Source organism: Cyphellophora attinorum (assembly GCF_001299255.1).
Source record: "Cyphellophora attinorum strain CBS 131958 chromosome Unknown Contig4, whole genome shotgun sequence".
Lineage (NCBI taxonomy): Eukaryota > Fungi > Ascomycota > Eurotiomycetes > Chaetothyriales > Cyphellophoraceae > Cyphellophora > Cyphellophora attinorum.
The window spans coordinates 1,185,069-1,210,072 of record NW_017253232.1 but is presented as its reverse complement, the minus strand read 5'-3'; the positions used below and the strand labels follow the sequence as shown (position 1 = coordinate 1,210,072).

The window sequence follows — 25,004 nt, the reverse complement described above, 5'->3', positions numbered from 1 at the left end:
AATAGTCATCAAGCTTTGCGCTTCCCTCTCTTCCCAGTACTACGACCAGAAGCAGCAGAGAAGTAGGGGCTGACGACCGTCGAGTCGTCTTCATCTTGATCGTCGTCGCTGTCATCAGCAGTGTAAGAGACCTTCGTCTTGCTAGTTGACGTACGCATCGATCTTCTCATGTCCGGCGTGGTCGTTGCAGGCTTCGGAGTGCGCGTATTGGAATGTGCTGGGCTCTTCAAGCGACCACTTCTCTTCTGGGTCAGGCTCACACCGGCTGCCTTCGCAGCACCCGTACTGCCGTTGATGTTTCTCCGCGCTTTAACGGTGCGTTTTTGCTGCTTGGACATGGGGTTGTAGTCGTCCTCGGAAGATGGTGGTGATTCCTTACCAGCTTCGGGCGATGCAGAAGATGCCGAGCTGTCGGAGTTTGTTCCATCATCGTACTTGTTGCTCCCGTTAGCGTGGCCATCATGTCTGGTCGCTGGCACTTCCGCTTCGGAATTATCAGCTGCTGCTTCAAACTCGGCTTGTCGCTGCCGATGGAAGTCATCTGGCTTGGTAGTCCGACCGATCGCAGCCTTCTTCGATTGTGGTAGCGGGGTCTGCTGCTCCTCGGGGCTTGATATCAATATTCGGTTGCGTCTGGACTTAGATGGACCTGTGTCTTCATTGTGGTCGTCCATGATAAGTTCGCCAGCCTCAGACATTTCTTCGTCAGAATGGGGAAGGAAGAATCCTCCACCGGCGCCACTCGTTTCTGCATCGTCCAGACCAGGTGTCTCAGTAGCAGCATCAGCTGCTAAGCCGCTGTTTGCACCGTCTTCATCATCATCGTCAACATTGATCGCCTCTGCGCGACTGACTCCTGAAGTGGCTTTTGCAGGAAATTGCTCGACTGCGACGCCACTAGAGCCCATCTCAACGTCCTCGCCATACTGAGCCTGCACCCGCTTCCTGATCTTCAGCCCAACAATGAACTTCCGCCACAACTCAAGACAGAGTTTCTCTAATTTCATTTCTTCCTTCCGTTTCTGCTCCTCATTCCACTTCTTCCACTCCTCGCGCACCTTCTTCTCGTTCTCCTTGCTACCACGACGCCCTTGATGACAGGCACGGCGCGCTTGTTGCCAAACTCGAAGCCCACGACGCTTCTGCGAAATCAATCTCTAGACGTTTGCAGATTCGCAGACAGCCTTTCAGAGGTATATGCGACGCGCCCTTTGGTATCATAGAGGGCACGAACGCGTCAATGTTGCCAAAGCTGTTCTTCGGGATGATGCCATCTTCGATTGGTGGTGGGATAATATACTCGGTCTGATCCCAGGAATACAGACCTTGTAGCTGCTTCTCACCAGTAATGCGCTCATGTTCCTCGGCTTCACGCTTCCGCGTGATTGTGACGGCACGTACAGGGACATGCTTCAGAGGGGCCTCGCCAAGTTTTGGTATGCGGCCTTCTTTGTGCCATGACTCTGTGGTGAGGCAGCGTTCGACATCTGCTCGTAAGTAAACCGGCTCCTCTTTGAGATTGTCGCCCTTGCCGGACGCGAACATTCGGTCTGGCTGTGCGCCCGGTCGGATGGCTTCTTCTCGGCGCAGGAAGCGCTCGAGTACAAAGTCAGGAGAGGCCTTGAGGGACGAGAGCGTATCTACTGTGTCATCAATCTCCTTCTTCTCGGGCTGTTGTGGTACCAGATCTGTCGACTCTTCCACATCATCGACGGCGGTGCGCATCTTGTCGGTCCGGGCATATGCACTCATGGTGTGTTTGAACCAGTCGTAGTCTTCGTAGCGTTTGATACGACCTGCGCGATCATAGACCGGAATCTTTTCTATAGGGAAGCGGAATGACTTCGTTTTGCCCGGCCAAATGTGCTTGCGCAAGTAGCGTACCGTGACGTCTTTTGCACTGCCGTCGGGAGAATATGCCACCACATAGGCTATCACGAGCTTAGCTTTGTCGGCTTTGGCGCCACGAGGCTCAAATCCTCCTAACGTCTCCTCATTTGTGGCGACCGGTCTTTCGAGCACTAATGGCGACACCGGATACACCTTATTCGTGATTGGTGAGACAGCTTCTGTCCAGTAGATTGGATACGGGACTTCACGATCGTACAACGCCGGCTTCCTCTTTGGCAACGTGGGTGTGATATCGATGATTGAGCCGTCATCGGAGTCAGAGGCAGCAACGCTAGCAGATGCGCTCTCCGCAATTGCGGTCCTGCTTCCGGACTGGCGAGCTGAGCGCGGCTTCTTTGACTTTTGCCGCTTCTTCATCTTCGAAGTATTGATTGTTTCGATGTCCGCGAGCTTCACGTCACTTTCTGACGATGATGGTGTGTCAGGCTTCGCCTTGGCCGCACCGTTGGCGCCGGGCTTCTTGGGTGTCATCTCCTCTGCCTTAGTCGCGCCAAAGCCAGCAGGTTGAAGACTTGCTACTAGACGAGCTTCGATGCCGAGTCCTCGCAGTAAAGCAGTGAATAGCTGAGCTCCGACATCTCTGGACCCTTCGCATTTCTTTGCGACTTCGCGGAACTCCTGAATATTCTGTATCTTTTCACCGTGTTTCTCCGGATCGTGTGGATCATTTTTGAATGAATTGACCTCCTTCCGCCGCTCCAACCGCGTGCTGTACCCTCGCTTCCTTAGGCCCGGGGCAGTGATGGCGAATCGCTTCTTCCAGTAAGCAGACAAGACTTTCAGCAAGGAAATGATGGGGTCTCCAGAGCTCATGTCAGCCTTGCCCTCCTCGAGTCGCATGCTTGGCCTGCCCCAGTCCCGCTCTTCTCGAACATTGATTGGCTTCTCCTTTCGGCCCTTCTGCTTCTTGCTAGGAGCTTCTTGGGCGTGTTTTGCTCAACAAAGCCACTCGCGCGATGCCATTTCTCTACTTCAGACTTGATCTGAGCTGGCAGCTGGTCCATGAGAGTCTTCTGGACTACCTGATCTGATATCCATCGGTTCCTGAAAGCATTATGCAGGAGAAGGAACTGGACGTGTAGTTGGTGAGCAACTATGCGAGTCGCCTTCTCCGTCTTCGAGATGCCTTGCTTACGCTGAAGACTAGCAGCTGCGAAGCCACCAAACTCATCCTCATCTGCCTCCAACGAGAACTGTACGCCGCCACTGACCTTAGCTGGTTCGGTGGGCGCATACGTCGGATTCTCATGCTCAATGGCGTTCTCCCACTGGACCTCGTCCGAATCATCACTGTCTTCTGCATCCTTGGCGGGCTCTGAGGCTGTCTTCCGTGGAGCAGATTTTCCCAAAGCGATGTTCTCGAAGTCAACGCTGTCGATGCTACTCAGAGAGGAGTCCGAGTCATCGCTCACCGCGTAGACCGGTTGCTTGGCTTTCTGTCTCCTGGGAAGGGATTTTGGTCCAGACTCCTTGTCATTACCGAGCTTGGGCTTCTTCTTTGTCGATGGGGCTTCCGCTGGTGGCGGCGTTGTAGCATGACGCTTTTTAGGGATGAAAGGCGGCATCCTTCAGTGCTGAACGCGTCCCCTTAGGCATTGGCCAAATCTCATTGATCCAAACGCCCCAATGCATGCCATACAACGCGCGAGTCATCCAGGAAGTGCGACGCGATGAACGTGTGAGGAGGAATAGAAGGCATGGGAATGTCAGTAGTGAAAACGGTGACGTCGATGTCAGTTGCCTTGTGGGTCTCAGCTCAGCCTAGTTGCGAGTACCGACCGCCCGGGGCACTTCTCGATAGGCGACGCGGAGAAAAAGTTTGAGGCGATCTTCAGGCACCAACAACCTGTTTCGACACAACTACAACTTCGTCTCGTGTCTCGATCATTGCAACGACGGCAGGCATGGCGACTCAGCACACAAGTGTGCAGACGTATCACTGCCTCTGCACGACCTTGATACTGGCCTCGCCTTACAAAATCGATCAACTGCCCACACGGAAAGGCCCGGCGGATCAAGCTCACATCCTGCCACTTCCAGGGAGCGGCGACAACATACTCGAATCTCACTACAGAATGTCACGAGTGATCGCAGACCCATGATTGTCAAGAGGGAGGACGGGTTCGAAAAGCGCTTGTTCATGCGGTGCGACAGGTGTCAACTGCTTCTTGGGTATCGACTTGGGGACGACAAGAATGCGCCGGACGTCGTATATCTTCTCCCAGGAGGTCTAACATCGACTGCGCAGATGCAGGAGGAGGGTCGTTCGCCGCCATGAGGATGCGTGACTGTGTCATTCTCTTGGATCGATGTAATTTACATTGGTGTGGGACGACAAGGAGGTACTTCTCGAATACCTGCGTCTCTGGTCTCCTTCTGCACCTAGCTAGCGTACAGCGGTATATCATATGCTCGTGCAATTCATTTCCAACGCCTTGTGTTATGCTTCGACTTTTGCCATGGGCCTTCGCTTAGTTCGCGAGGATTGTCCGGACTAGGTCCATGTAGTTGATCTCTCCGCTGCTGGTATCGACTGCCTTGAGCAGCTCATCGACCTCATCATCGCTCATCTTCTCGCCCAGGTTTGTGAGGATGTAGCGCAGTTGACCGACGCCGATGAAGCCGGTCATGTCCTTGTCGAAGACCTGGAAGCCACGGCAGTATTCTTCAGGCTCGCCTGGATCTCTGAAGCCGCCTGGTCGGTTGAGGACTTTGCTGAAGGAGTCGAAGTCAACTGAGCACCACATTAGCATGGAATTTGTCGCAGGGTGTATTGTCCTACAATCGCCGCCAACGTTCTTCTCCAGATCTCTGATCTCGGCCAGTGTTGGATTTTGACCACACGCGCGCAGTAGGTCGCCGAGGGAATCGAGCGAGACGCGGCCATTGCCTCTCTTGTCGAACAGGGAGAATGCCTCCTTGTAGTTCGTAGCGGACTGTTGTACAGGTTGTGAGTTCATATTGTTCATGTATGGAGTGGTAGACAGAAGAGAGCCACGATGCGCAAGGCCAGCATGATGTTTGTTTCCTCCTGATTCAACGGGTTCAGGCGGCTCGCGATGTTTTGGCTTTCGGGAAGAGAATCTCGCATTGAGAGGGGTTGCTGACGAATGAGCGTCAAGCCGGACTCACCATATTGATCAGCTGTACAATTGCTCGTCGACGGTAATTTCTAAGGTGAAGACTCCAGCTTCGAATCTGTGTGGATTTGCTGCTTGAAGAGTGTTGGTAGTCGTCGATGTCGTGCACAGACACCGCAGAACAGCCGACGAGTCAAAGCCAAGGGAGAACGTTAAGCGTGTTTGGCAGTGGCACCTGCCCCTTTCTGTTGACCCTGCGTTACCCAGCAACCATCGACGCTACCTGAGATCGATTTCGTGTACCTCTTTGATGCACGCACACTATAACATTTTTTTCTCGATTTATCTCAGCATTGATACGCATCGCAGCCAAAGGCCATAGCTGATGCTACAGCAGACCCATGCCGATACAGGCAGGACGGTTCCGCCGACCGCTGTGCTGGCTCAAGTTCTGACGAGGCGCAGAAAGGGGTTTGACTGCGCCTCTACGAGAAGCACTAACGAACCACAATTGGCAAATCGCTATCCTCCACAACGCGACCGTGCGTACAGGTACTTCGTAGGTCCTCTCCTCCTCGACAACGATGCCATCGGTTGATTGGGTCTATACCACACTGGAATTTGATTGCTCTTGCAACCTATAGGCCCTTCCGACACAGTTTGAAGGGGTGGAGAGCAAGTCTCGCAACTATGGCCCACGACCATGTCTACTGCACTGCCGGTGTCGGCGGGATAGCAAGGTATTCAAGGCATCGTCAGTTGACTTTCGACCGAAAATGCCGTCCTGGAATCATTTCATTAATGACGAACGGGATCATTTCCTGGATTCATTCGTGAAGCCTGACGTACTTCGGTACTAGAATTGCTCTCGGACGAACCCATCCGTGTTTGCCGTGGTACACGCCCGGAACACCGCCTCCCCGCTGACAATTCGCGCCCAACCATCAACGCTGCTATCCTCTCATTCAGGCATTCCTGCCGCCTATTTCTTGCCATTTTCGTTTCGACGCAGCGTTCTCTGTTGACGTGCTTGCTCACCTATCCATGGCGGATTTGCAAGAGCCGCGCCAGACAGCCTATTAGGGTCGCGGGTCTCGGCTTCTGGCTGGTCATAGCCACAACGTACTCGCAGTCCTAGTATCAGAATATGGGGGTTTCGCACGAGCCACTCGCAGTCCGACACCGAAATACTAATGTTTGACCACAGTATCGCCCGAGTGATGATCTGAGCATTGATGAGTGCTGGTGTTTCTACATTCGCGTATATATCAGAAGGACCAATCGCACATCATCTGAGGTAGACATGTTGACGAAACGCATTACTATTACTACAAAGTTCATTCAGTCTCGCTACTTGCTTCACCTACAGTATAGCCATTTATGTCCTCTTCCCACCTCAACGTCAACACCATCTCTGCTCACCGCGCATCCTTCTCCTCAGAGCGCTCCAACAACTCCAGCATACACAGCAAGCTAGCAGCACAAATGACCAGCGGCAGCCAGAACCCCCATTGCGCCGCTCGATGGGCATCATGGCAGCAAGCACAGATCGACGCCTTCCACACAACCACTGCCCGGGTCCACGAAGCACGAGCCGCCACTCCCAACGAGTCCAACAACCATGACGACGATGTCATCAAGGAGAACAGCGACGACCTCGCCGTGAGGCGACATCATCCCCATCTCCATCGCGTTGCTGCTTGGGGGAGAAGGGTTCGAGGATGAGGTAGGAGGAGCTGTTGTTGAAATGCTTTCAACTACTCACTTTATGCGCACTTCACAGGAGCTACATCCGCACGGTAGATGAGCATGTGTAAGCTGCTGCAATGGTTCGGTGGCCCTCTGAAAGAGCGGCATGCCAGGAGGACGCTCGCGATGAAGCCAGCAGTTGCGTAGGCGGCATAGCATCTGGGTCTAATCTCTACGCAATGGACAAGCGACTCTCGTTTCGATACCACCTCGTGCTTCATGTACTTCAATCGAGGTTGAGACCAGCAGAGACACGGCTGCAGCAACGAAGCGCCAAAGAAGGTCTTGAATGAACCTAAACGAGCTTGATGTCCAGGGGCCGCCCCATGCAGCTACGACGCTGACGGCACGTCGTGCCGAGGACAGAGAGGACAAAAGTAAGAGCACGATCCGGAGGTAGAGAAGCAGTGCTGAAGCCTCACTCGAACACTCGATACTTCGTAGCGTAAATATGTACAGACATTGATACATACTGCCGCAGGGTATGCATGTCCAAAACCCTCGCAAATCTCCCACAAATGCTAAACCTGAAATTGCTCGTTCCCGTCCCACCCTTTCGGCTCAATGAAATCCTGCCACGGAACGTTCAAAGCATGCCAGTCAATGTCCCCATCTGCCACTGTCTGGCTTGTTTCTGATTGATGCACCAAGTTGTTTTGCGCATCAGGCAGAGCATCCGTATTCTGCTGTTCAACTTGTGTTGCAGGCCAACTGCCTTTTGCCGTCGGAGCAGTAGGTCGACGGGCCAGGCGTGCCGAATTTGTGCTTCCGTACCCAGAATCGACCGAGGCTTCTGACAATTGTTTTGGTTGTATGCTTGTCAAAATGGGTATGCCGTTGCTTTCGAGTCGATCGCCAGGATCTTCTAAGCTGCGAAGATTTACTGGAGCCAGAGGCGCAGGACTCGGATTCCTATCAGAAACGGGCTGCTCCACAGACGGCAACTGGAAGTCGAAATCAGTGGTCAGAGCCAGCCCTGCCTCGTCTCCCTCTTCCCAGCTGTCTGCGCCCTCGCCCCAACCGTGGTCGTTTGGATCATACGCAGTAGGGACATTGAAGAAGTGCTCCGACGAGGACCTAGTATCGATAGCCGAATCTATAGCTGAGTCTGTAGATTCATGGTGTGAGTGAAGCGGAGCTTGTGGCGGCGTAACTTTGTGGGTGAGTGGACGACTGAAACTGAATCTGTGAGCTGAAAGATTGTGCCATCTCGAGTCGGAAGTCGATGCCGAACTGATAGCCGACACAGGTTGTGATGATGTGTTCTCGGATGGACTCATCTGGGTGGGTATCGACAGCCGAGGCGGATTCGCTGCCATTCTGCTTCGGTCTGCGGCGCTGGCAGGAGTCGCCACAGCACTGATTGTGGCGTCCCTTGAGCTCTGCTGAGTCGCCAGGTCTGCCATGGAGGCCCATAACTGGTCAAGTACGAATGACCTTACCTCGTCCGGCAATTGCTGACCTAGCCGAGCCCCTAAAAGCTCTGCCAGAGTTTGTTGATTCTGCTGGTCTGTCAGACCTGGCTGGCCAGATGTTGTCTGATCAGTGTATGGCGATGATGGTCGCGGCGTTCCAGGGAACAAGCTGTCCCAGACGAGAAACCACACCTCTTCTGGACTTGTCTTCGGCCGCTTCTTGTGAAGCTCATTGTACACATCCTGATCAAACTTTTCAGGAAATGGGCATTCACCAGGGATGCATTCAGTGCTGCGTTGGTGAATTGTGACTTCTTCGTCAGATTTGAACGATACCCAGCACTTGTGGCAACGGTGGTACTTTCGATAGTGCACACGGTAAAGATGTTGCTTGAGTCTTGAGATGTCTGTCCAGAAGCCGCTCGAGCAGCCTCGATAGTGCTTTTCCGTGTTGTTGCAATCGCTATATCTCGCAGAGTCAAACTTGCAGTAATGACAAGCGTAGAGGGACGATTTGCCCTCGGCTGGAAGAGATTCGCTGCCTCGTCTGGGCCGTTTCGGCGCTCGTCCATCATCCGCTTCCTCGTCTTGGGCGTCTTGGCCTTCTGTACTGTCTTTGGAAGTCGATTGACGCCCGCTAATCGAGCGCGAAGGGTTTACCCGGGAGCCGGCGCCTGCTTTACGTTTGGACGCCCCGTGAGCGCGGAACGCGGCAGAACTGCTGTCGAGGGTATCTGAGCGTGACCCAGGAAAATAAGGATCGAGGTGATCTCCGTTTGTGGATAGCGGAGGAGGCGTCGTTGAAGGCGTCGTTGAAGCGTTCGAGCTCGAGCGGCTGATGTTGGCAAATTGCGCGCCAAGGGATATGGCCATTTCCATGCAAGATCGCATGAAGTCAGCGTTCTGCTTAGCCTCGCCAGTCCTTTCCCGCGAAGCAAGCTCGGCCTCTCGAATGCGCAGCATGCCCTCTCGCTCGCGCAATTCAGATTCTCTTTCCCGTCGAGCAAGCTGCTCTTCTCGTTGCTGGAGTTCTAAGACTTGAGCTCGGAAGGGTGTTTCTCCTTCTCGTTGTACAGTAATAGGCGCAGAGGTATCAGAATTGTACTTCACTTCGTGCGGATGGGGGATTTTCGTCCGATCAACAAGCAGTGTGTTGTTTCTTTGCGGTCGACTTGGCGACGGTGACCGGTCTGAGTTGCTCCGGTAGAGCCCGTCCACTTCCTGTAGGTAGTTTCTCCTTTTCCTAATCAACTGATGACGGCAGCTGTAGCCTGAGCTGTCGCATGCATCGCACAGAATTCGGTCCCCGTGATTGCAGATCAGGCATTGCAGGTACACATCTTCGTGTTTGATACCGAACTGGCAATTGTCACACCTCATCATTTTTGGTGCCGGATCGCAACAAGGCATCGGCGGTGAGGACGTTGCTCTTTGCAACCCGTTGACGGGTGTCGGAGAGACTTTGGCCGTATCTTGCTCGGTCGATGCAGCAGGTGAACCACGATATGGTGTGTATGCCGGCAAGGGAATGCTTCCGGGAAGTTCTGCGATTGCCGCTGGAGGCTGATTCACTACGACGGTTTCAGGTAACGCGCCTTGCAGATACCTCTGTAGGTCGGCTTTAGATTCGAAGTCGTCAACGTGTGGAGGTGCTGCGGCAGGGGATGAGCGTGGCCTAGTCAGCTTTGCAGACTTCGATCCCTTCATCTTTTTGATTAGTTGTGCAGCAAAGTCTCGTGGGCGCCTCATCGCTGGATCGGATATGGACCGCCGAGGTGCTGTCAGGTCGTGTCTCCCAGACATGGGCCCGTTATTGTGGTGCCCACCGGACTGCTCAGCCAAACGCTGCTGTGACTTCTGCTTCCGTAGAGACTTTCTGTGCCCTTTCTCATTCTGCCTCACCTCCTTCACTGTGTAAGATCTGAGCGGCGGGCACGGGTCGTCGACTTCCGGGCTTGGGTCCAAGGGGACTCTGTCTGTGTGGCAAGCTGACACTGGTGAGTCTCGATACTGCCTTTGACGGGCAGCTTCCTCCATGCGCTGCGCAATGGATACAGAGTCGAAACTGAGCGTGCGGTCAAGCACGACACTTTCGTCCCGTATCGTGCTCACAGAGTCCGGCCTGTCTTGAAGCTCGTCTTTACCAACTGAAGCAGAAAGTCGAATATCCGTATCCTCCATGGTCGGAGTCCTTCGGGTTGGCTTAGGGTGCCAGAATGAATATGCATGTCTTGCTCTTTGCGCACTTTGGATCTTCTGAGCACACTGTAACTGAGCCTTGATCTCGCTTTCCGACACTGGTGACGAGGTGAATCGAGCTACCGGGTCGCGACGATTGCGGGTTGACGGTGTTGCTGCCATCGTTAGTTGCAACAAATATGCTGGACACAGACGAGGTGGGCAAGAATGATATTCAGCACGAGAGACAACAGCGAAACATGGAACGAATATGCCTGCTGTGACCGATCGCTAGCTAGAGCTGTGAACCGGGTAAGTATGAGATGTCATTATATTGTAGAGGCATGATTCCACAAACGTGTGTTCACCTGGGCAAGCAAAGGTAAAGCCGGTGAGAACGGATGCTATCATTGGACTAACGAGTCGTGGGTCGTGTCCGAGGCGGCGAGGCATACTCTGGGAGGATGGCTCAGTCACGGTCAGCCTGAGCCCCAGAAAGAAAGCTCCAAGCCGCGCCAGCATCGTGGTTGCCGGGATGGGGAACTTTGGCAGCACTTGCCTCGGCCACTGAACCTGGGGCCATCATTCGCACTGCCTTTCACTGCACAATGCCAGAGCTCCTGCTTGTCGCTCGATGCCCACCACGTATTAGTCAGTCACTTAGATAGGGGTTTTGTTACCTACGTTCAGTCGCTTGCCCTGACAATCGGGGCCTAGGCACGAGCGGAACGGCCAGGCCCAGTGACTCAACGACAGTAGGGAGGCCTCTGTACTCTGCGATTGCAAGCACAACACGCAACTACTGTAGATTGAGGCCCCCAACCCACCCGCATGTGAAGATTCTGTTCTCCCGGACATCGCTGACTACCCATCTACATATTCGACAACCTGGTGAATCCGGTGATACTGGACCCAATCACAGCACTCCGTATCATTGCACGCAATCGTCGCCATTTATGAAGACATCCTATTTGAACAAGCCCAACACCGCGTTCTTGCCTAGGATTGCTCGTCTTCACACAACGCTTTCCACTTACCCAATTCGACAACATTCGACTTACGCAATACCCAACATGGACGCCTCGGCCGCCCGCTTCTTCTCTACGCCACACTTTGCTGTCGTCGGTGCCTCACAAGATACCAGCAAATTCGGATACAGGATATTAGCCTGGTACCATACCCATTCACTGGACGTAACACCGATCAATCCAAGGACGCCGACTATCAAGTTGCCCTCGAAGGCCTACTCAACGGTGAAGTCTGTCAGCGAACTCTCGGCTCCGTCGGAGACCGCGCTATCCTTCTCACGCCGCCCGCGGCTACGAAGAAGGTACTGGAAGAGGCAAAAGCTGCTGGGATCAGCTCGGTGTGGTTGCAACCAGGTAGCTTTGATGACAGCATTTTGACGTGGGCAAAGACCAACTTCGAGAGCGCTATTGGTGGCTATGAAGGCGGCACACGGGGCGGCGAGGGATGGTGTGTCCTGGTCGATGGAGAGGATGCCATGAAAGCGGCTGGACGGACCTGGAAGCAGCAAAAACTCTGAGCGCATACGTCTTGAATCAAGGCCGTTATGCATCAAGTTGACAGCGCTAGCGAGCTACATCACAAAAAGAGGCCGAGGATCGTCTAGCATTCATTACTGATGATCCGACCGTCGCGCCAATTCACCATCTCTGAGACTGGAGGTAGGTGTGACTGAGTACCTCCAAAACTCATTCCCTTCCTCATGACATCGCGATAGTTCTTGCCTGGTGAGATCTTACCAAGCACGTACTCTTGCCGAGTGGCTGTTCGATCCGGAACGGGAATGCTTCGACCGACAATCGCTTCCATGCCTTGCCAGGCAAAAGTAATGGCTTTCTTCGCATCCGCTGGAATCCCGGCCTCATCAAGCATTACGATTCTGGTCTCAGGGAATGCTTGTTGCAGAAAGCGGGTGATGTTAGGGTTCTTAGCACCGCCGCCGCACATAAATATCTCAGCGAGCGGGCCGTAGTTTTGCGGCATGTATCGATGATAATGTTCTACAATTGCCTGTGCTGTGATTCGTGTTATGGTCGCGACAATGTCGTTTGGCGTCAGCCCCTTGGCAAGGCCTCTTCTGATTAAGTCATCAGCTATAGTGTCTCGAAACACCTCCCGGCCAGTGGTCTTGGGAATATCCAAGCCGAAGTAGCCATGGGTGCGCGAGAAATCATCCATTATCTCCTGATCAACTGTGCCTGCCATGCCCATCTCGCCATCTTTGTCATACTCCCGTTCGCCATCCGTGAAATGACGGACGGCAGCATCAATGAATACATTGCCTGGGCCGGTGTCGAAGTCGAAGAACTCACGATTCAGCTTACCGTCGATGTCCGGTGGGATAAAACAGACATTGGCAATTCCACCAATATTCTGACAAGCTCGCAACTTGGTCGGATGATGTAGTAGTAACGAGTCGAAGAATGCAATCAGTGGCGCGCCTTGCCTGCCAGCGGCCTGGTCGGATACTCTAAAGTCAGTGACAGAGGTTATGCCCGTTCGTGACGACAAGAATGTCCCTTCCGCCATCGTCAGAGCTGACCTGGTTTGACCGTCCTCAGGCATGCTAAGTAACCAGATTGTCTGGCCATGGGAACCTATTGCGTCGATGGTCGCAAGGGCAACATTGTGTTAATCCGCAAATTCAATGGCCGCAGCGGCGAACGTCTCGCCCAGCAGGACGTTGACTTCTGAGAGTTCCTCCGGAGTGGTCTTGTTATGATAGATCATGTTCATCACTCGCTTCTTGATTGTGGACTCCAGCGGGATCTCGTCGTACTTCACCAGCTCGAAGTTCATAGGTGAGAAAGGTGTCCGCTGGCGGAAGCGACATAGCGCACAGTCGATGCCATCCATAGACGTGCCTGAGTTCATTCCCAGAACAGTTATGTCAAGGGCGCCAATCCCCTGTTCCTCGCCTTCGACGGCCGTCATGGCTGAGATCCTGCCGTTGAGCGACAATCGCTTGTGCACCAGGAACAAGAGAAATTAGACCTACCTCGAACCTAGCAGAGTATCTCGCATTTTGGGGCTTTTACTTTCCTTTGAAGGAATCCAACCAAACCAAACCACAAGATAGATCGTCTCGTGTACCCGGGACGTGTACCGGTGTATTTACCGGCAAAGTACGACAGGTATGCTGTCGTTCGGGGTGGGGTCCGGTTTGGCTTGAATAATACCCGTCGGCTACCAACAGCAGCAAGAGCAGCAGCGCACCTAGGTAGGTACGTTGTTGAGACTCCTACTTGTATTGGTAGTAAGTTACTCGAGGAGTCTACGGAGCGCAAAGGGCAAGGCCAAGCAGTGCTTGCAAGTTTTCTATTCAATGAGGGGCAGGGGCTGGGGACGCTGCACGTTGCCCACACCCCGGTCTTGCTGTACTGTACAGTAACGCTCACAAGAGCCCAGGGTCGATCCATGAACAGACTAAGTTGCTCGCTTCAATCCACGAAACGTTTAAGCGATTCACCCACAGCTCCATCTTTTTTACACCATGCGATAACCTCCGGCGCGACAGCCGCTGATGTCTAATGGCTGAGGAGCCACAAAAAGGCGTCAAGCGTCGTCGCATCACGCAGGCATGTGACTACTGCCACCAGAGATCGATCAGATGTCGGCCCGACCCTGAGGATCCTGACGAGCGCTGCACGAACTGCGTCTCTTTCCAGCAAGAGTGTACTCGACTTAGGCCGGCAAAGAAGCGTGGTGTTAAGCCACGAAACTCTTTGGATGATGATTCATCCGTGGCCCCTACACTACCGCCAGCACCTCAGGCGATTGCAACTCAACCAGCAGATATCGAGTTATGGAGGGCACCTCATGTCGCTGGACAGGGGTTGATCGTGGATCTTGTGGAGGTCTACTTCGAAATCATCTATCCCATATTTCCGCTTTTCCATCGACCGAGCTTCATTCGCAAGGTGTGTTGATCCAGACTTCAGCCCTTTCAATTCTAAGAAAGATCAGATCTCTCGAGGCGAATACAATGCCGACCCAGCGCTGTATGCCGTTACCATGGCGGTGTGTGCATTGAGCTCTGCACGAGCCAACGACAACGCAGTGTCCAAGCAATCACCAGATGTCGATGAGCTTTCGCGCGTGCCATCAAGGGCGTTCTACCATGCCTCCATCGACGCACTGCCAAAGTCAGACTTGCCCAGCGCAAATTTCAATGTGATGAGAACGTATGCCATGCTCGCCTTGATTGCTATTCAATATGGTGACCATCGTGGCATGCAAGGCTTTCTTGGCAAGTACCATGCAATGGTGGCGATGGACGGTCTGCACGATGAGAAAAATTGGCCCCAAGGACTCGGCATCATCGAGCTCGAAGAGCGCCGGAGACTGGTCGGTGCTCTCAATCTCCCAGAGGCCTCGCCCGCTTGCTGACACTTCCAGTTCTGGTCAATCTACACTCTAGACGTCTTTTCCAGCATAGTCTTCAAGTCCGTCATCCGAGTACGCGAACAGCAATCAATAGTCCACTATACAAGTGAGCTTGACGATGCGTTCTTCGACAATGCAGGGTACCGCCTTGATCCTCAATCCCCAACGTCGTCAAGCCCTGGGAGCAGTGTAAGCACTGAAAGCTGGGTGGTAAGTGGTACAGAGACTTCAAGATTGTCGTGTACTGAATTCCCGACTCATTGCAACCGGGTGCTTGAGTGCTTATCGCCATGCTGCCCCTCGGCGTAGCGCCATGTTCCGAAACAAAGCTGACCAGAACTTTTGGAACAGCATGGCTGGAACATCACTACCGATCTGTGGCGTCTGATTGAAGTAAGTGTACCTATGAACCTGGATTGGGCGAGACAATGATTTCCCGGCTCTGGTTCTTCCCTTACACGTTCAGTCTAACAGGTGCAATAGCATGTTGCCATAAAGCTGTACAGCCACACCAGGAGAAGGCGGACTTTTTCCGAGGTCGCAACCAAATTTGAGACCTCACCATCAGCTGCTGCCCTTTCGGCCGAGGTCGACAAAATATACTATTCCCTGCCCACGCATTTCCGTCACATTGAGGAAATGAGTGGCGACTCGACCGGTGCGTACCCTGCCAAGGGCGATGCTGGAGCTGAGCTAATTCCTACAGAGATCGATATGGCTTCCAGGCTGCGAACATCACGGCGACCGTTCAATTGCTTCGTATGGTGTTACTAGCCTCGGAAGAGAACACCATCGAGCAAAGGTGCCACGTCGTGAGCAGTGTCGTGCATGCATTCATGCGCATACCAATCTCTTACCTTCGTGCAATCAACAGTCCCCTTTTGCACCATCTCGGCTCAATAGGTGCTGTCTTGGAGGGCGTGCTTGCCGAACGTCTGACTGAGCAGCAGTATCAGTCTGTCAGAACTGTCCTGCTGTCATTAGCGCAGTTACTTGAGAATCTGGACTTCGGCTTCCATTCAATCCAGGTCGCCAAAAAGTTGAGAGATCTGGTCCTTCAGATTGACGACCATATGTCGACACACCGGCCAGTGGCGAACAGTCTGACCTCGCCATCGTCTTCGACGTATTCGCCCGCGACAGAACCTGGTACGCATGTACCGGGCTCAATTTTGACACAATGGCCGTGGAAGACTGGCTCTTCGTATTTACCTTAGAGGCTATGGGGCTCGTTTGGGTGAGAGTACCCCCAATGCTAGAGTGCAGTACAGGTGTGATAGGGGCATTAGGGGGCTGTCGTAGCCTTGCCAAGGCCGCTGTGCCCGGAACCTTGAATTGACGCCCCTCGAGCGCCCTGAACTCCAATGACCCGCGTTGCTCGGCCGCGGTTTCAAAAAAGTGAACGTGTCCTCAACTTCCATTGATCACAGTCAGCCACGGTGTACTTCAGTGTGCTACTTGGACTGACTGACACTAACGATCCGATGACCCATCACACTCCTTGACTTGCTTTTGCTCTTCAGGTCTGGACACGACCTGCACCCGTACTTCCATCCAGCCGAATCTTCCCCCTGCTTTGCCTTCAAATAACATGGCTCCTCCAGGTCGACGGAAGCCGTCCTTACTACTTTCTCTCTTTACATTGTTCATCCTGTGCTCGTCAGCGTCCGCCGCCGCCGCAGTACTGGGAATCGACATCGGCACTAGTTACATCAAGGCAGGAATAGCAAACCCTGGCCATGCCATCGACGTAGTCCTGACGAAGGATACGAAGCGAAAAGAAGCGGCTGCCTTGGCGTTCAAGCCGTCACGGACCCAATCCAACGATAAAGATGCCTTCCCAGAACGTCTGTATGGCTCTGATGCCAGGTGCTTGCGCCTCGCTTTCCCACTGATGTATTCCCGAACCTTAAGCCTCTCCTCGGACTGCCGTTCGATCACAGCGATGTGGACTTATATAGGTCGCGGTTCCCCGAAGTAGAGCTGGTCGAAATCCCAAGAGGCGAATCGAGCAAAGAGGCCACAGTCGGCATAAAGAGTAAGAGCATGGGAACGAAGGCAGAGCCGTATATGGTGGAAGAATTGCTAGCCATGGAGTTGAAGAACATGCTAGCAAATGCTGAAGCCGTGGTCGCAAAGGGTGTCTCGGTCAACAACGTTGTCATCACGTACCCGTCCTTCTACACAGCACAGGAAAAGCGGGCAATAGAGCTTGCAGCGGATCTTGCGGGCCTTCGTGTACTGAGTTTGATCAGCGACGGGGCGGCTGTTGGCTTGCAATATGCTACTACCCGCACCTTCGAGAGCGTCAACGATGGGGCCAAGCCTGAGTATCATGTGATCTACGACATGGGTGCCGGGTCTACAACTGCTACTGTTCTCAAGTTTCAAGGTCGGACTATCAAGACAGCTGCTAAGCGCAACCAGACTATTCAGGAAGTTGTAGCCTTGGGAACCGCCCACGACAGAACGCTTGGCGGAGACAGCCTGACGGATGTCATCGTGGCCGATCTTGTGCATGAGCTGGTGCAGAGCAAGAAGGCTCAAAGTCTAGGAGTCGAAGTAGGGGCTGTCAGAGAAAGCGGCAAAGCCATGGCTCGCATCTGGAAAGAGGCTGAGCGCCTTCGTCAGACGCTAAGCATCAATCCCGCAGCATATGCATCGATGGAGGGATTGTACCACGATGACATTAATTTCAAGTACAGTGTGACCAGAGATCGTTTCGAGGAGCTGACGCTCGATCACGCTGGACGTGTCAAGGGACCACTTGTGTCTGCACTGGAAGCAGCAGGTATCACTTTGGCTGAGCTGGACTCGGTCATCTTGCACGGCGGGGCTATACGAACCCCTTTCGTCCAGAAACAATTGGAGCTGGCCGTCGGCGATGCCAAGAAGATCAGAACCAATGTAAACGCCGACGAAGCTGCTGTGCTGGGCGCCACCTTCCAGGCAGCCGCCGTCAGTCCCGGCTTCCGTGTCAAAGACATCCGAGTCCACGACATCTCTGGATCTCCGTTTACGTTGAAGTGGACGGTAGATGGTAAAGAGCGCCAGCAGAAGCTCTTCACTCCTCTGTCACAGATCGCGACTGAGAAGCAGGTGCCATTAAAAGTACTCGAAGATACAAAGTTCGAGTTTGTGCAAGGTGGCGATGTTGACACCATCATCTCAAATGTGGAAGCCACAAATCTGACTAAATCTATTGCGCAGCTGAAAGAGAAATATGGCTGTACACCGTCAAACATTTCAACTGTATTCAGAATAAGGCTCAGTTCACTAGACGGTCTACCAGAAGTGGTTTCGGGGTCTGTGAGCTGTGAAAGCGATGGAAGCAAAGACGGAGGCGTCCTTGATAACGTCAAAGGACTGTTTGGCTTCGGAGGCAAGAAAGAGCAGGCGACCTTGATCGAAGACGTCGATGATCCCGCTTCTATTGTGCCGGAACCTGTCGATGACCCAACCAGTTCAGCTTCGACCATTTCATCGGCGTCTCCTTCCGAGTCAGGTTCAGCACTCTCAGAGGAGTCTGCGACCAAGAGCAGCTCGAAGGAGCCGGCCACTCCTACCCCATCAGTGGTCGTAATAAATCTTGCGCTCAGGTCTTCTCCCTTCGGTCTAAACGCGCCACCAGAGAAGGCGCTGCCACAAGTTCGTCAGCGACTTACTGACTTTGACACTTCAGACCGCAATATAGTGCTCCGTGCTGACGCAAATAATTTGCTCGAAGCTTTCACTTACGAAGCACGGAACTACCTCGAGGACGACTCTTTCATTGCTGTCTCCAGCAAGAAGGCAAGGGACAAGCTAGCCGAGGAGCTGTCCGCTGCATCTGACTGGCTGTACGGCGACGGTGTAGATGCTAAACTCAAAGACATCAAGGAAAAGCTCAAGGGCCTTCGTAGTCAAGTTGATCCGGTGCTGAAGCGAATCAGCGAGAACAGCAAGCGGGACGATGCCGTGAAGGCGCTGCAGGACGGTCTCAAGAGTATGAAAGGCACGATGGAGATGGTTGAGAGCAGTGTCAAGAAAGCCGCCGAAGATGCAGCGGCTAGTGCGAGCTCTGCTAGTGCTGCTGCAAAGGAGTCGCCTTCGTCGACATCGAGCTCACCCTCGGACGATCTGGATGACGATCCCTACTCCTCCGCCAGTTCTGCGGCAGACCCTAGCGAGACCGAGAGCGACACACCGATCTTCAAGCCCTATGAATACAGCCAGGCTGATTTAGATTCGCTGACAAAGGTTCAGGATAGTGTTCAGAAATGGCTGGATGACAAGCTCAAGGCACAAAAGAAGCTCGGCCCATACGACGATCCTGCCGTACTGGTCTCAGAACTTGAAGCGAAGGGGAGCGAGGTCCAGAAGGAAGTGACCAACCTGTTGATGAAGTCGATCAAGATGAACGGCCTGCCAAAGAAGCCCAAGGCAGGCAAGAAACCAAAAACCGCAAAGCCCAAGAAGTCGGCCAAGACGACAGCGTCAACGTCTGCTTCCGAGTCAAGCGAGACGGTCTCGACGAAGTCCATCAAGGACGAGCTATGAAAGCTGCCAAGCGTGAGCGGCTTGATGGCCTTTTCTAGGAATCATCAGACGTTGGCTTCGCTCACTGGACGGATGGTACTGTCTGAGTGCGGTCCAACAAGTGTTGAACCGACAAAACTAGTCGGAGCCTTGATTCTGCGCCGGACCCTTCGCAACAGTCAAGACACCTTACCGTCCTCAGCCAGCGCAACGGCCAAGGACTTCGGAGATCTCAGTTTCTAGCACGATGTGTAATGCTAGAAACGACGATGCAAGAACATTATCGTGGACGTCGGCCTGGTACAGGGGTACCTAATGAACATGCCAAGCATCCGACTAGCGGCCGACAGGGCGCGAACTTGGCCCCGCATTCGGCGATGCAATGCCAATGTGTGGCCCCCACTGGCACTGACAAGCCCGGGCTTTCTAGCTTGGTGAACGCAGCTGGGCAGTTGGAGTATGACGAGAGCGACCTGCAGACCCCATGTTGCGATCGCACCTTGTGCATTCGTGCGAATGCCAGACCACAATGGTAGATACACAGATTGTAGACTGATGCTCGAAAGAGCATATCCATAGATTTCAAGTTACAAAGAAATTTTGATACAACCATTTCTTCTTGGCTGTCTTCAACTGGCCGAAAGTAACTAGCACATAACTATTGAATTCGAAATCGCTTTCGAAGGCTCCCAGGATTACTGTACCGGAGTGTGCAAGCCCCAAGAATAGCTGGTGACTTTGCCCGCCTCACTGGACCTTGGGTCTCCCTGCCATTGTTGCCTTCGGCTTTCAATTTTAGGCACGGTCGCTCTCCTGCAATCTGGTTACCGCTCCAGCTATATTCTCCATGCCACACTCTTTTCCATCTCTCGCTTCTCCGTCGAGGTCATGAGCTCTCGTCTGAAGAGTCTAGGCTTCGGTTCCAAACGAAAGAGCGCGGCCAATATCCAGACCAACACTGTCAATCCCTCCAACGCCTCCACATCGACCACCGCCAGTACCCCTCCACCGCCAAATTCCTCGCAGACCAGCCTCCCTATGAACTCCCAGGGACTGGGCCGCCCTCCAAGCTATTCATACAATACTGCCGCTGGTCGTCCCCAGAGTCCTATGCCCCCTGGCCAACAACAGACAATGGCCCACCACCCTGCCCCGATCGACACCAGACAAAGCTACATGAACCAACACCCGCAGCAGCAGATGGGACCCCCACAACCGCCTGGATATGGCGGTGCGTACAATCAGATGCAGCAGCAGCAACAAGGTATGCAATACATGAATACACAGCATGCTGGTGGCCGTCCGGCTGAAGTCGCAGGCGATTCCAATCGCAGCAAGGCGCAACTAATCGTCGGCATCGACTTTGTAAGCTACAGCCTCGCCCACATCGCTCTTTGTGGATCGCTAATACAGTCCAGGGAACGACGTTCTCCGGCGTCGCCTTTGCCTTCGCAACCAACACCGAAGCAAAAGAAGACATCATCACAGAATGGCCCGGCGCAGGCAACCAGACCAAGCAGAAGGTGGGCTACACCCAACTGATAATGTGTTCACCGGCCGCTGACTTTGTCTAGATCCCCACCGTGCTTTACTACGATCAGTACCAGAAAGTCGTTGGCTGGGGCCCTGATATCGCAGATGCTCTTGCGCCCACCGGCTATCCCAAGCCAGGAGTACAGAAGGTGGAATGGTTCAAGCTACAGCTCATGCTGTCAGGCAACACATATATCGACCCCATCAACCTCCCACCTCTCCCTCCCGGAAAGTCCGAAATCGATGTCGCGGCCGACTACCTGTTCAAACTACGGCAAGCCATGCGCGTACAACTACAGAAAACACTGGGTGAAGTCTTCAATCGTGAGGAACGCAACATCAGGTACTACCTGACAGTGCCTGCCATCTGGAATGACGCCGGCAAAGCTGCCACAAGAGCGGCTGCCATTCAGGCTGGCTTCATCCGTGACGAGAACGACAACCGCCTGACCCTGATCACAGAACCCGAAGCTGCTGCCATGTTCTGCTCCAAGACCGGCTTGCTGAATATGAAAGTCCACGATGCGGTCCTTATTGTTGATTGCGGTGGTGGTACCGTTGATCTGATCGCATACGAGGTCGAGGAAGAGACGCCGTTCACAGTCGCCGAATGCACAGCTGGTTCCGGCGACTCATGTGGCTCGACTGCTCTGAACCGAAACTTCTCAAATATTCTTCGCGCCAAAATCCGAAAGATGAAGCTGCCGGACGGCTCAAAAACCGCCGGGCGTGTGTACGCCAAGTGCATCATGGACTTTGAGAACCGAATAAAGGCTGACTTCCGTAACAATGGTCAAAAATGGGCCGTCGACGTTGGTATCGAAGCAGAGTTCCCCGAGGCCGGCATTGAAGAAGGATACATGACGTTCACTAACGAGGAGATCCTGCAATGCTTCGAGCCAGTCGTCAATCGCATTCTCGAACTCGTCCGGAACCAGATTATCGCCATCCAGGCGCAGAATCGATCACTACAGCACGTACTCGTGGTCGGAGGCTTCGGTGCTTCTGAATACCTCTTCCAACAAATCAAGCTACATGTGCCGCCTCAATTCCAGTCGAAGGTTGTCCGACCCATGGACTCAGTGTCTGCCATCGTCAAAGGCGCTGTCACAGCCGGTATCACAGAAAAGGTCGTCACATCGCGTGTTGCTCGACGGCACTATCTCATGGCGACATTACAGCCTTTCAAGGAGGGTCATCATCCTGAGCAATATCGCGTGCCAAGTTTGGACGGCAAGGATCGCTGCAAATACACTCGACAGATCTTCGTACAGAAGGGTGAGAGAGTCAAGGTTGGCGAGCCGGTCAAGGTCTCTTTCTTCCGACAGGTTGCACCAGGTGCGACGTTGATGTATGAGGATATCTTATATGCTTGTGATGAGGATGTGTGGTAAGTCTTGTCCCCAAAGTGTCATACCAATGCGATTACTGACAACCACAACTACAGCCCCGAATACACAAAAGATCCTCGAATCAAGGAAGTCGTCACCCTCACATCAGATCTCTCCCGCAAGAACCTCGAGAAGGATTTTGAGCGCATGGACACTCCGCAGGGCACCTTCTACCGTGTCTACTTCGACATTTATCTCACTCTGGACGGTTCGGAGTTCAATGCTGAGCTCGTATGTCAAGGCGAAGTAATGGGCCGCTGTACCGCTCGATTCAGATAAGGTTTCGTGGCAGAGCTATATGGAGTAGACTGGTGGGCAGCGGCGATGGTAATGAGCAACGAAGGATGGCACGAGGACGACGACAGGTCAACACAAGGCAAATCGCTCGCCGAGCATCAGTCACGGCGGCCTTTGGTGAATTGTTGTGGCTGAAAATTATGGTTCAGCCAACGCCTTTGTTCATTTGGGAGCTGGAAGCAGAGCGAGTCATGCACTGCCAGGTCGCGACTCCCACTTACGAAACCTGGAAGATCTGTTCTGGATGGCAGATGACAGACGAAGTGGGCGCGAAGGCCAACCACCGACTGGTCACAATCACAGCGCCTGGTGGACAATTTTCTCCCGGATGTGTAGCGGAAATGTTGACTCTAGACGGCGTCCACGAAAAGCCGGTCCAGCTCGGTGCCACCAAGGATAGCCAGCGTCAAGATGGGTGGCCACAGATGTCGACATAGAAATGCTTATGGTACCCCGTCGTCAAGATGGCGACAAAATGGTTAGATAGCGATTACGTACTCACTGGGAAGCGGGTCATTTGATAGCGAGAATGAAGAATGGTGTTTGAGCATTATTCTGTGAACTGCCTCAAGCATGCTATGTTCGAATGGACAGCACGACAGACCGGATTCCGTGCTACGTGTTCTCTGGCCAAACTGCGTGGCATGAGCACGCCCGTCGACCGATCTGGCCTTAGCCATTTGTCCTGCTATCGTCTTGCCGACATACTCGGTCCTAAAGGCCGGAAGGTGACTTGCGTGCGTGTCTGGCCCTAGAGTCATGCTCGATCAGACTCGTGTCCGCTACACACAGGATCCTCCCTCCTTGGATCCCCTCGGGACACACGCTCTGTAGCCTTTGTGGCCTTCAGGCGACCTTCCTCGCGACGAAATGGCCACATCGATACCGCATCTGCACCATGCTTCGCGCATCCTGGAGATACAGGCCCGGGTCGCCCATAATCTTGCCCTCTCCGTCATCAGTATCGGATCCAGCCGGCAAGACTTCATGATGGAGGATCTCGAAGCCTGATTGACCAATCAATGCCAGGACCTCGTCGTATGTCATCTCGAAGGAGCCAGGCTCGGCGATGCCAGTGTCTTGGAACTTCTCTTCTTGTCGGACGCCTTTGTTTGCATTACCGGAGGGTTCATGGGGTGGCGGCGACTGGGATCTTGCGTCAAAGTGCCACAGTAACGGTCCAATGTTGATCCACAGTCCTCCAGGCTGGAGACAGTTGTGAATCGTCTGGATGTATCGGAAGAGATTTGGGGAGGTGTCGATAAAGTATGCCGTGACTACACTGGTGAATGTATTTGCACTCTCAGCGTCGTTGAAGCTGATACAGAAGTCTCCTGAAGCCATGCCCATCTGACCGATTGGATCACCTCTTGCGCGAGCTTCGGCCGTTGCCGTTGCTGGATCGACGTCTGGCATGGTGAAGGATCGCAGCTGATCGGCACGGGAGACGACATTGCAGAATTGAGCTACCCAGGGTAGATGGTCCAGCTGTTTGCACCCGAGGCATTGCCATTAAGAATGAATTGGGAGCCCATCAATTGGTGGTAGCTGATCTCGTTTCCCGTGACATTGTGACCACGAAGGGTGAGCTCGAGGAGAAGACGTGAGAGGCCGGAACCTGGCAGGAGGATATTCGAATACTCATTGGTTCTGAGAGTCTTGTCCGCCAGTGGTGGTGAGTACTTCTCAAGATCTGCCAAGATCATGTTGAGAAGCGGCTCAATCTCTCGAGCGAAGCCTTCTGCCGTCCAGTCACGGTAGAATTGACGTAGAGTAGACTGTGCTTTGTTGTGCTGTGCTAATGGTCAGCCACGGAGAGCGACAACAACTTCGACATGTGAAGGCCGGAGATTAGCAGCTCAGAGCGAGACTTACGTCGTGAATCTTAGCAAAGCCGTTCCAGGGCATGTCAGCGGCCGAGACCTCGCCGCGAGGGAAGTTCTGCGAGGACATGGCGGCCTCAACGATAGCATGGAAAGCCGACTGTTCACATCGATGGCATCGTCAACAGCCGCCAAGTTGTCTAACAAGTTGAATGGTGGGTTGGCCAGGACTTGGAAGTTTGATGAAGGCAGGGCGTAGAGGTTCTGACGGCGACGGTGAACAGTCATGTGTGCCATAGTTGCGTATTTGTCAAACGAGTCGAGCGCCTGATACGAGACGTCCAGTTCAGTAGGCTCGTTGCGCAATGGCTGTTCGCCATTCTGACCGGTCTGCATCGTTGCTTCATTCAGATCGTCGTCGGCGCCGTTGTCTCTCTGCCCAGCGACTTTGCCAGGAGCGATATCGTACATCACGGCGCTTGGGTCCATGATTTGTTGTATCAATCGTGTTGAACTCCGCGATGTGAAAGCCTTTGTGTCAGATAAGAATGCTAAAGTACCCTGATGGACGCTCAAGAACAAGGATGGGCAGGAGCCGTGAATCGCTCCTGTTTCTCCGGCTTTATATCATTGTGGTAGCTGGAGTCTGGGCCAAGGCCAGAGCGCTAGTCTTGCTGGTCTGCTCTATAAGACATG

The 25,004-nt window shown here is 53.5% G+C and overlaps 12 protein-coding genes across 12 annotated transcripts; 5 read left to right on the top strand and 7 right to left on the bottom strand.

Annotated features, from left to right (window-relative positions):
- Nucleotides 1-8: 8 nt before the first annotated feature.
- On the bottom strand, nucleotides 9-3,476 carry AB675_6578 (DNA repair protein rhp42; the record flags this gene model as incomplete). The annotated part of the gene is made up of 3 exons (XM_018146878.1): nucleotides 9-1,077; nucleotides 1,136-2,821; nucleotides 2,890-3,476. The coding sequence occupies 3 exons, from the start codon at nucleotides 3,474-3,476 to the stop codon at nucleotides 9-11; spliced, it is 3,342 nt and encodes a 1,113-aa protein (XP_018004079.1).
- A 906-nt stretch (nucleotides 3,477-4,382) lies between these two features.
- Nucleotides 4,383-4,871, bottom strand: AB675_6577 (Myosin regulatory light chain cdc4; the record flags this gene model as incomplete). Its single annotated transcript, XM_018146877.1, has 2 exons — nucleotides 4,383-4,645; nucleotides 4,694-4,871. 2 exons carry the CDS (start codon nucleotides 4,869-4,871, stop codon nucleotides 4,383-4,385), a joined length of 441 nt encoding a protein of 146 aa, XP_018004109.1.
- Nucleotides 4,872-6,371: 1,500 nt separating this feature from the next.
- AB675_6576 (uncharacterized protein) lies at nucleotides 6,372-6,716 on the top strand (the record flags this gene model as incomplete). The annotated part of the gene is made up of 1 exon (XM_018146876.1): nucleotides 6,372-6,716. The coding sequence occupies one exon, from the start codon at nucleotides 6,372-6,374 to the stop codon at nucleotides 6,714-6,716; it is 345 nt and encodes a 114-aa protein (XP_018003998.1).
- A 545-nt stretch (nucleotides 6,717-7,261) lies between these two features.
- On the bottom strand, nucleotides 7,262-10,516 carry AB675_6575 (uncharacterized protein; the record flags this gene model as incomplete). Its single annotated transcript, XM_018146875.1, has 1 exon — nucleotides 7,262-10,516. One exon carries the CDS (start codon nucleotides 10,514-10,516, stop codon nucleotides 7,262-7,264), a length of 3,255 nt encoding a protein of 1,084 aa, XP_018004135.1.
- Nucleotides 10,517-11,406: 890 nt separating this feature from the next.
- Nucleotides 11,407-11,879, top strand: AB675_6574 (uncharacterized protein; the record flags this gene model as incomplete). The annotated part of the gene is made up of 2 exons (XM_018146874.1): nucleotides 11,407-11,454; nucleotides 11,493-11,879. 2 exons carry the CDS (start codon nucleotides 11,407-11,409, stop codon nucleotides 11,877-11,879), a joined length of 435 nt encoding a protein of 144 aa, XP_018004130.1.
- Nucleotides 11,880-11,962: 83 nt separating this feature from the next.
- Nucleotides 11,963-12,889, bottom strand: AB675_6573 (Anhydro-N-acetylmuramic acid kinase; the record flags this gene model as incomplete). Its single annotated transcript, XM_018146873.1, has 1 exon — nucleotides 11,963-12,889. One exon carries the CDS (start codon nucleotides 12,887-12,889, stop codon nucleotides 11,963-11,965), a length of 927 nt encoding a protein of 308 aa, XP_018003940.1.
- Nucleotides 12,890-12,991: 102 nt separating this feature from the next.
- On the bottom strand, nucleotides 12,992-13,294 carry AB675_6572 (uncharacterized protein; the record flags this gene model as incomplete). The annotated part of the gene is made up of 1 exon (XM_018146872.1): nucleotides 12,992-13,294. One exon carries the CDS (start codon nucleotides 13,292-13,294, stop codon nucleotides 12,992-12,994), a length of 303 nt encoding a protein of 100 aa, XP_018003736.1.
- A 596-nt stretch (nucleotides 13,295-13,890) lies between these two features.
- AB675_6571 (Transcriptional activator protein acu-15) lies at nucleotides 13,891-15,963 on the top strand (the record flags this gene model as incomplete). Its single annotated transcript, XM_018146871.1, has 6 exons — nucleotides 13,891-14,280; nucleotides 14,327-14,707; nucleotides 14,759-14,956; nucleotides 15,098-15,139; nucleotides 15,230-15,408; nucleotides 15,453-15,963. The coding sequence occupies 6 exons, from the start codon at nucleotides 13,891-13,893 to the stop codon at nucleotides 15,961-15,963; spliced, it is 1,701 nt and encodes a 566-aa protein (XP_018004073.1).
- A 374-nt stretch (nucleotides 15,964-16,337) lies between these two features.
- On the top strand, nucleotides 16,338-19,285 carry AB675_6570 (Hypoxia up-regulated protein 1; the record flags this gene model as incomplete). Its single annotated transcript, XM_018146870.1, has 2 exons — nucleotides 16,338-16,615; nucleotides 16,708-19,285. The coding sequence occupies 2 exons, from the start codon at nucleotides 16,338-16,340 to the stop codon at nucleotides 19,283-19,285; spliced, it is 2,856 nt and encodes a 951-aa protein (XP_018003871.1).
- An 867-nt stretch (nucleotides 19,286-20,152) lies between these two features.
- Nucleotides 20,153-22,467, top strand: AB675_6569 (Heat shock 70 kDa protein 12A; the record flags this gene model as incomplete). Its single annotated transcript, XM_018146868.1, has 4 exons — nucleotides 20,153-20,629; nucleotides 20,683-20,787; nucleotides 20,839-22,187; nucleotides 22,245-22,467. The coding sequence occupies 4 exons, from the start codon at nucleotides 20,153-20,155 to the stop codon at nucleotides 22,465-22,467; spliced, it is 2,154 nt and encodes a 717-aa protein (XP_018003833.1).
- An 864-nt stretch (nucleotides 22,468-23,331) lies between these two features.
- AB675_6568 (uncharacterized protein) lies at nucleotides 23,332-23,901 on the bottom strand (the record flags this gene model as incomplete). The annotated part of the gene is made up of 1 exon (XM_018146867.1): nucleotides 23,332-23,901. The coding sequence occupies one exon, from the start codon at nucleotides 23,899-23,901 to the stop codon at nucleotides 23,332-23,334; it is 570 nt and encodes a 189-aa protein (XP_018003754.1).
- Nucleotides 23,902-23,951: 50 nt separating this feature from the next.
- Nucleotides 23,952-24,797, bottom strand: AB675_6567 (uncharacterized protein; the record flags this gene model as incomplete). Its single annotated transcript, XM_018146866.1, has 3 exons — nucleotides 23,952-24,278; nucleotides 24,361-24,426; nucleotides 24,477-24,797. The coding sequence occupies 3 exons, from the start codon at nucleotides 24,795-24,797 to the stop codon at nucleotides 23,952-23,954; spliced, it is 714 nt and encodes a 237-aa protein (XP_018004151.1).
- Nucleotides 24,798-25,004: the final 207 nt, after the last annotated feature.